We start from the raw sequence: 8,902 nt of genomic DNA, 5'->3' as shown, positions 1-8,902 counted from the left end.
GTAAAAGCAAGAACACGTGAACACACCAGGCTTGGGCACTGCTCCCACAGGAAAGGGAGAAACAACAACTCTTACTTGAGCTCAGACTTCAACTGCTTGATCACTTCAGCCTCCTTCTTTCTTCCATCTTCATGTTTCTCTTTCTCCTTCTCTTTGGACTCTCTCTCCTTCTCTGATTCCTTCTGTTTCTGCTTTTCCCGCTCTCGTTCCTCTTCATCTCACCTGGCCTTCATCTCATTAACATCTTCAGAAGCAGCCTTGGGAACAGTCACTTGGGCATAAGGATCATCAGGCTCCTGCTTGATCTCTGCAGGTTCTTCCTTTGTGTCTTCAGTGCTGGACTGGGACTGGAGGAGATCACTGCCACTACAAGAGCGGATCTGGCATGGAACAGAAAGAGAGATGACCAAGAAAACAAAGATTTAAGTTCTTAGCCAGGAATCTTCCTCACCCCCTTCTCCCTTGTCTTCCCAGATCCATGCTTCCATGCCCTCTTTTCGTGGAGCACTACACAGCTACAAAGGAAGAGCATTCATTTGGTCAAAGGACACAGCAGAGTGCAGCTCCACAGAAAATTTCACTGCATCCTGCACAGTGTATCAGAAAGGTTGATACTGCTGGCAAGGTGACAGCATTCCCCCTTTTCCTAAGCACTTTCCCCTCTTTTCTGGCACTTCCTGCTGTGTTACCTTGCTCAGGTCAGACTGGGCCTCTCTCAGTTTGCGCTTGTATCTCAGCACCTCTCCCTTCAGCTGGTGGTTGTGATTCTGGAGGCTGCTGATGAGGTGACGCATCTCCCGATTAATGGGGCCTGCAAAAACAGAAACACCTCTGCAACAAACCACGCTTCTGTCAACTTTCTTGAGGACTTTCATGGAGATGGAGAACAAGCTAAGTGACAATGACAAACAAAATAAGACTCACCATTCTGCCACATAACAGAGCAACACAAAATACTTGCAGAAAGAAAGTCGTGCCAGTTTTACGCACAACAATAAGTCCTTGCAAATTCACAATCCTTAAGTTCCCACTTAACATTATTTTTATGCCCACGATCCTAAGGGAAATGTGTCATGTTACATAAAAAAATAGGATTTAAATGCTACTTCAGAAGTAATTTATTTCCTCTGATGAAATTTAAGAATTACTGCTTTGATATCTAGATTGTCCTTACACACTTGGAAAGTAATGCAAAATATCCTGCTATAAACCAAATTGTTAGCAAACTGTATCTACTATGCAGCATCTAAGAAGAAGTCAGATAACATGGAACTGGTCTCCCAGTAAAACAGATGAAGAGCTTTGTTTTTTTAGATGAAGTGACCTGCCAGAACAAGTATTTAACAGTAACAAGGAATCAACTCAAGTGTTCTAGCGCACTGTAGCCCCTAATGGGCATTGGTGGGTAGGTGGTGTGTGTTTGTAGGCACAGCAGAACAACACCATACCTGCTTGCTCATTGGCAGCAAGTGTCTCTTCAAACTCTATCCTCAACATCTCATATTCTTTGCGAACTTGTGCCAGGGTGTCCTCCAGCTGAATCACCTCAGTACGCAGCTTCTTGTGAAGGCTGACCTCATCCCTCTGCGGAACAAAAAGGAAACAGAACTTGGTGCTTTGAACCTGGAGTGTCTCTCACCTCATCAGTATCAGGTACCACAAGAGCCCGAATTAGTGCCAGAAATGTCAGTTTCCTGAGCATTTTCAGAGGCACGCAGACCCAGCAGTGCTGGCTGGTGGCACGACAGAGCTCCCAGGCCGAGGGAGCAGAGGTGTTACCTCAATCAGCTCCACCTGGCGCTGGTGTGTGGCACGGGTGCCGTGGAGCAGCGTGCGGGCCTCGTCAAGGTGTGCCTTCAGCTGGAGACTCTCGTTATACAAAACAGAAAACTGGGACTGCATGCAGCGATATTCCGGGGTCTCCTTCACAGTCTCTTCCACTGCCTGTCGCAACTCCACCTGGTAGTGACACAAGAAAATGCCACAAAACCAAAAATTATCCCCTTGCCTTTGCATTTGTTTCATCTCCTTCTGACTCTCCTGGGCCTTCCTGGAGAAAGGGAGACAGACCACAGTGAGAACACAGCAGCAAAGCGACACTGTTAGCCAGCACCACAGCCTGGCAATATTCTCTCATCTCCCACGTAGATATGGAGTCATCCTTGGGTCATTTTATCCTGGTAACACAAAACAGCAGCTGAATACAGGCTGGAAAAGAAACATGTTCAGGCACAAAGGTTGAAATGCAAGAAGTGGGCTGAAGTTGAAATAAGTACCCTAACAGTAAGCTACAACAGAGAAAATGCACATGCAAGTAGGCAATATGTTAGCCTTCTACCAGTAAGATATAATGACAGAAAGAGAAATTTAAAAAAAACCCAGAGATGCAGAACTGAATTCTCCTTATAAAGATATTTAGCAAATGACTGTGACTAGCAGCAGAGAAACAGACACATATATACCTGCATTCAGCTTAAAAGTAATTAGGGGGGAAAAAAAGTTGTAAGCTAAAAACCACTGTGGAGCAGCGTGCGGGCCTCGTCAAGGTGTGCCTTCAGCTGGAGACTCTCGTTATACAAAACAGAAAACTGGGACTGCATGCAGCGATATTCCGGGGTCTCCTTCACAGCCTCTTCCACTGCCCGTCTCAACTCCACCTGGTAGTGACACAAGAAAATGCCACAAAACCAAAAATTATCCCCTTGCCTTTGCATTTCTGTCTCTCAGAACAGTGACTCAAGCTGCCACAAGCAAACACAAAAGGAGAACTTGAATAGCATTGCTGTGAAGGAGGTCCAAGTGACATGCTTCAGTACCAATGTTAAAAAGAGTCTGTGTTCCCTGCATGCACTAGGCTGCTTCTCCTGCACAACCACATGACAGAAGTTTTTGACTCTCGGGTCCTGAAATAGTTTCTCTCAAAGATATGAATTTGGAAAACATAATAAATTGTGAACACCCAGATCAATAAAGATGGACACATAGAAAGTATGACAGAACAGAGAAAATGCACATGCAAGTAGGCATTATGCTAGCCTTCTATCAGTAGGACATAATAACTGACAGAAAGAGAAATGAAAAAAAACCCAGAGGTATAGAACTGAACTCCTAGAAAAAAAAAAAGTTAGCAAATGATTGTGACTAGCAGCAGAGAAACAGACATATATATACATGCATTCAGCTTAAAATTAAGGGGGGAAAAAAACTGTAAGCTAAAGACCACTTCTCTCTAAACAAACTCATGTGGATAAATAGAATTCAGAGGTGCCTCAAGACAGTTCCTAGCATCAGATCTCTGGATGTAGGTTGTTGAGACAGACATTTTTTACAACGGCACTGACCTCTAAGATGAACTTTGGATTATTCTCTCCATCATATACTTATCTACCACAGAGTCACAGCTTCTTATGTTACCACCTTTAAAACATCACAAACTCTTAGGCTGTTTCCTATCTATCCATCCTCCACAGTGGGGAAGACAGACGTTCACTGATTCTTTCAAGAACCTCTCTCCCCACACAAGTTCCCTGATTGTGTTCTCTGGTTTCCACTTGCACAGAGCATGGGGAAAGTGGAAGTGGGTAAAGAGGTGAAACCAGTTTTAACCAGACATGGTTAAAATGGATTCAAAGATCAGAACGGGACACGGACAGGAAACCATTACAATTTCCAACGGTGGCCACACGGTGTCACCAACGCCCTGAGCTGCAAGTGGAGTGACAGACTCGCTGAATTGTACCTGGAGCAAAGCATAACACGGCTAAAGAGCAGGCTCAAAACAGACACTGCCAATGAGGTTTTCTGCAGACACAGCAGTGCAAAGCTGAGGGCAGCCCATCCCACAGAACACCTTCATCCTCACACAGCTGCAGGTGTCTCACCTTGAGCTTTTCATTCTGTGTTGTTACTTCCTCAAGATCCTGACGTAGTTCCTCCAATTCATTAAGGCGATTTCCAGCAAGCTCTTTATTCTCTTCCAGCTCTGCATTCATCTCCTCAAACTGTTGGGATAAACTGCTTGTAAATCCTACTGTTAATGTGTCTCCTGAGAGTGCTAACAACCTATCTGTTCATGCAGTAAGAGCAGTCACAGACTGAGCAGTCAAGTAACTTGACCAAACTGCAATCAAAGGAGTGCTCCAGCCAGCAGATTGCATAGAGCCAACTTTTCCTGCTGTTGCTCCGGAGTAATTTTTCTCTTACTCATCATGTGCTTTTTTACTTTTTGCTGTGCTGACAGACTATTCCATGAACTTTATTAAAACTCAGTCCTGAATTTTATACTGGCCAAATCCCAAGACAGCAAGAAAAATAAGACAAAACTGAAAATGGAGAAAGAGCAGGAAGCTGGTAATATCTGGCAGAATACAGAGGCAGCCACCTCAGCTAATTCAAAGGCTTTTTTGGATTTTAATCTTTTCAATCCCTATGTCCATCTACTCTATAGAGTACCTAAGTGCTCAGAGGTCTAATGCTAAGCAAGACCAGCATTCTTGCGGATCTTGTCAATGTCCCACTGAAGGTCATCAATCATGGTCTCCAGGACAGACACCCGGGATTCCGCTGTCTCCACCCTCTCTTGCAGCTTGGAGAACTGCAATCAAAGGAGTGCTTCAGCCAGCAGATTGCATAGAGCCAACTTTTCCTGCTGTTGCTCCGGAGTAATTTTTCTCTTATTCATCATGTGCTTTTCACCTTCTGCTGTGGTGACACACCATTCCATGAACTGTCCTGAATTTTACACTGGCTAAATCTCAAGACAGCAACAAAATTAAGACAAAACTGAAAATGGAGAAAGAGCAGGAAGCTGGTAATATCTGGCAGAATACAGAGGCAGCCACCTCAGCTAATTCAAAGGCTTTTTTGGATTTTAATTTACTCGCTCCAGGACGTCGGCCAGGTGGCGGTTGAGCCTCTGCTCTCTCTTGCGGATCTTGTCAATGTCCCACTGAAGGTCATCAATCATGGTCTCCAGGACAGACACCCGGGATTCCGCTGTCTCCACCCTCTCTTGCAGCTTGGAGAACTGCAATCAAAGGAGTGCTCCAGCCAGCAGATTGCATAGAGCCAACTTTTCCTGCTGTTGCTCCGGAGTAATTTTTCTCTTACTCATCATGTGCTTTTTTACTTTTTGCTGTGCTGACAGACTATTCCATGAACTTTATTAAAACTCAGTCCTGAATTTTATACTGGCCAAATCCCAAGACAGCAAGAAAAATAAGACAAAACTGAAAATGGAGAAAGAGCAGGAAGCTGGTAATATCTGGCAGAATACAGAGGCAGCCACCTCAGCTAATTCAAAGGCTTTTTTGGATTTTAATCTTTTCAATCCCTATGTCCATCTACTCCTACAGAGCACCTATGTGCTCAGAGGTCTAATGCTAAGCAAGACCAGCATTAACACAATTTTTAAATGAACTGAAATCTCTCATAAAAATGTTGCTAATAATGTGAATACTTTAACAATTGCGATCATCCTGTAACTAATATGATTACACTGTCAAACAACAAGGAATTCAGAATGACAGAGATGTCACCCCAACTGTCTGGAACAGCCACCTGGAACACAGCCACCTCAGCATCACCTGCCCCCAGTTTCTCTGCTCTCCCCCTTTCTTCAAAAGTTAAATCCATTCAGCTCACTGACTTGCTTATATCCTTTCCTTTAGTCATGTAACAAGCAAATCAATCTGATTTATACAGAAAATCTATGTACCACTCTCCACAACAACAACTCTTTTTCATAACTTTCAAACCATGCTCCTCCTGTGCCTCTCCAAGGAAATGAGCTGCCTTCCAATTTATGGGAACCAAATCAATCTGATTTATACAGAAAATCTATGTACCACTTTCCACAACAACAACTGTTTTTGTAACTTTCAAACCGTGCTTCTCCTGTGCCTCTCCAAGGAAATGAGGTATCTTCCAATCTATGGGAACTATAAATTATGCTAAGCAGGACCCTAAAGCAGGTTTCTCTCTCTCTCCTTTTTATACCTCCTGAGACATGACTCTGTGCTTCTCCTGAAGAACATCAGCCAGTTCCTGCAGCCGTCCATTCTCGTGTGACAGGTAGGTATTCAGCCAAACAAATTCATTTTGGAAAATAAATGCACATGAGAAGGACTAGACCTTAATATCTACAAAGAAGGATCAGGTCTAAGGTGAGGGCAGATAAGCGTTCCTGAATACCTGCCACCTTGGTCATACCTCCACTGTTCAGCTTGTGAGACACCACATCCACCTTCTCCTGTAGCTTGTCATACATTGTCACAATCTGGGCAACAGCACGGCGGGAGGACTCCACACGCTCCTGCAGCTGAGATTCTATCTCCTCACTGGTACTGCTGGCTAGAGTGGCCAGGAAGGAGAATGCTGGCTCCAGTCCTTCCCCTGGGAACATGAAGAGATGAAAAAAAGTAAGTGTGCTCTAGAAGGTAGTGTATCACTGCTCTTTACAATCACAAAAAAAAGTCTCTGCCAAGCATTGTCCACAGCTGAAATCCACCTTTCCCACTGTCCCCAGACAGGTGCCTCACCTCGTTCCCTCTCATCTTTGCGCTCCTGATTACTGTCAGAGTCTGGTTCAGGTTCTGGCACCACCAGTGCTTTTCTTTCAGACAAAATGTCTCCAAGACCTTGGTCCAGGTCAAAGTGTTTAAGGATGATGTGGATATTTTCATCAAACTGAATGATGGGACAGGTAAGGCAAGACAAGATAAAGAATGGATGTGAACAAAAGGAGTGCAGTGGTACAGGGGAGAGAAGAAAACAGTGCACATGAAGTAGCAAAAGCTGTTACCAACCTGATTCCAGTAGCGGTTGATGATCAGCAGAGAGGCATCGTCGGTGGCCTGCCGACGCTCCAGCTTCTCAATGTGTTCCCGCAGCTCATCTTCGATGGCCTGGCGCTGGTCGAGCATCTCCGCCAGCTTCCGGTTCTTGGTCTGCAGGGCCCGGATGTCCAGCTCCTCCTGGGCACAGGCACATGGCACACAGGCCAGGTCACAGAAGGGCTGTTCGTGACCCCAGAGACATTTCTGCCTCCAGATGAAATAACCAAAAGGTGAACTGGGGATATGCAAGGAAGACATACCACTGAAGAAACACCACCAAGTTTAATGGTCTCCACAGTGGTGCCCGAATCTTCAACCCCTGCCTTCTTCTCTGGACGTGCAGAAGGGCCAGGCTCTCCAGCTGTCCGTTTATTGCCAATCCCAGACATGGTGGCTGAAGTGTACAGATTCCCACCTTCTCCAACCTCTTCCTGAACATTAAAGAACACTATTAAAAAAACATCCATGCAGTCAATTTGATTTGGGTTTTTCAATGAGCTGACCCATCAGAGTAGCAAAATGCTCAAAACAGCAAAGATCATGGGACCAGAAAGATTTTGAAAAATATTTGTTGGGAGGAATGGATTAAAAGTGGAAGACTGGTAAGGAAGACTGTAAATCACTCAAGTGACCTTGCAGCTGGGCAGTGATCCCAAGGCAGCGATTCTCTGGCACAGGCTGAGTTTAAGGGAGACCACATCTCTAATACTGCACCTCTGCCCAGGTGTTGCTTTGGGGACCCCGCAAGGAGCAAGGTAACAGAAACAAATCTATTCCTTGTGCTCTAACTGGGAGTTTGTGCCAGCCTGTGCTGACTCACACTCTGGTCCAACATTAGCAGTAAAAGACAACAGCAGGATCTGCACTGCAAGCAAAAAGTTCATGGGGAAAATATCCACTCTGTAACATATATGTAAGATAATATGCTCTGTAACATTAAAATAGAAGCACTGTACCTCATCACCCTCTTTGCAAAAAAAATCTTCATTCTCCAGAGGTTCACTCTCTGCTTTTCTGCATTAACAGAAATGAACCAGGTTAGACTTTGGCAAACAACTGAGACAGTGTATATGTGCACCAGTTCACTGCACAACAAACTGTTCCTATCGAGCCTACACACAAAGCCAGTCAAAGCTGAGGGCAGCAACATCCTGGAAATAAATGAGCCCTGTACGTAGAGAGCTCACAAATCCTACGGAACTGAAAAGCAACTCGATGCCAAGGCTTGTAAAGACCCATTTCAAGAGTTTTGCTGTGTACCAGGAGAGATGCCAACATGTTTGAAGAGAACCTGTTCCTAACTCAAAGCAGTCTGGACTAATAGAGAATCACAGAACAGCTGGGGCTGCAAGGGAGGACTGGACGTCACTGGCCCTGTGCTCCTGCATGAAGCAGGCTCAGCCAAAGCAGGCTGCCAAGGGCCCTGTCCAGGCAGCCTGAGCATCTCCAGGCACAGAAACCCAGCCATGGCTCTGGGCAGCCTCTCTAGTGCTTGATCATCCTCAACATTAAAACAGGCTTTTCTCGTGTCTGAACAGTATTTCCTGTAGTTCTCTAAAATATTTTTGAGCAAAATTACAAGTGTATTCTCAAAAGATTTCCAACAGAAATGGAACAGTTGGAGATAAAAAACGGAACTAATCAGATCTTCACTAGATGTGAGCCGCATTCTTCTCCCACAGCCACTGAGGCTGTGTCAGACTGAATGAAACAAGAAGTGAATAAATTGCAGACCATACAAGTAAAACCTGACTTCCATTTAATCCTATAATGGCATTTACAGTCAAACCAGGGGTTAGAAACTGAACCTTCCAGTTCTTATCTGCTTTAATTGAGCAGTTCTACTGAAAGTAACAAGGCTATTGCCATTTGAAGATGAAGCTGGTACATTCCTTTGCCAAATCTCAGCATTTCAAGAGCATCTCAGCTCAACACTGCCCTTCATTGTATGTAAAATAGTGTAAAGATTATTTCTAAGTGAGTTACTGAAACAGCACATATGGGGATCCTGTGAGGTATCTTTTAACAGAAACATTAAATTACATCTCAAATTTATCAAGAAAGAG

General features: G+C 44.5%; 1 protein-coding gene across 1 annotated transcript; it reads right to left on the bottom strand.

The window, feature by feature from the left end:
• Positions 1–6: 6 nt before the first annotated feature.
• Positions 7–7,268, bottom strand: RNF20 (ring finger protein 20). Its single transcript, XM_041418283.1, is given in 11 exon segments — positions 7–380; positions 690–811; positions 1,449–1,584; positions 1,780–1,959; positions 3,882–4,062; positions 4,848–5,026; positions 5,998–6,140; positions 6,211–6,393; positions 6,540–6,687; positions 6,807–6,974; positions 7,097–7,268. Coding segments are annotated over 11 exon segments (1,878 nt in total). The 5' UTR covers positions 7,226–7,268; the 3' UTR covers positions 7–71.
• Positions 7,269–8,902: the final 1,634 nt, after the last annotated feature.

The sequence above is a fragment of the Onychostruthus taczanowskii genome, unplaced genomic scaffold (genome assembly GCF_017590055.1).
Source record: "Onychostruthus taczanowskii isolate IOZ18803 unplaced genomic scaffold, ASM1759005v1 scaffold593, whole genome shotgun sequence".
NCBI lineage: Eukaryota > Metazoa > Chordata > Aves > Passeriformes > Passeridae > Onychostruthus > Onychostruthus taczanowskii.
The sequence above is the reverse complement of the archived record's forward strand: the minus strand, read 5'-3'. Positions and strand labels throughout refer to the sequence as shown.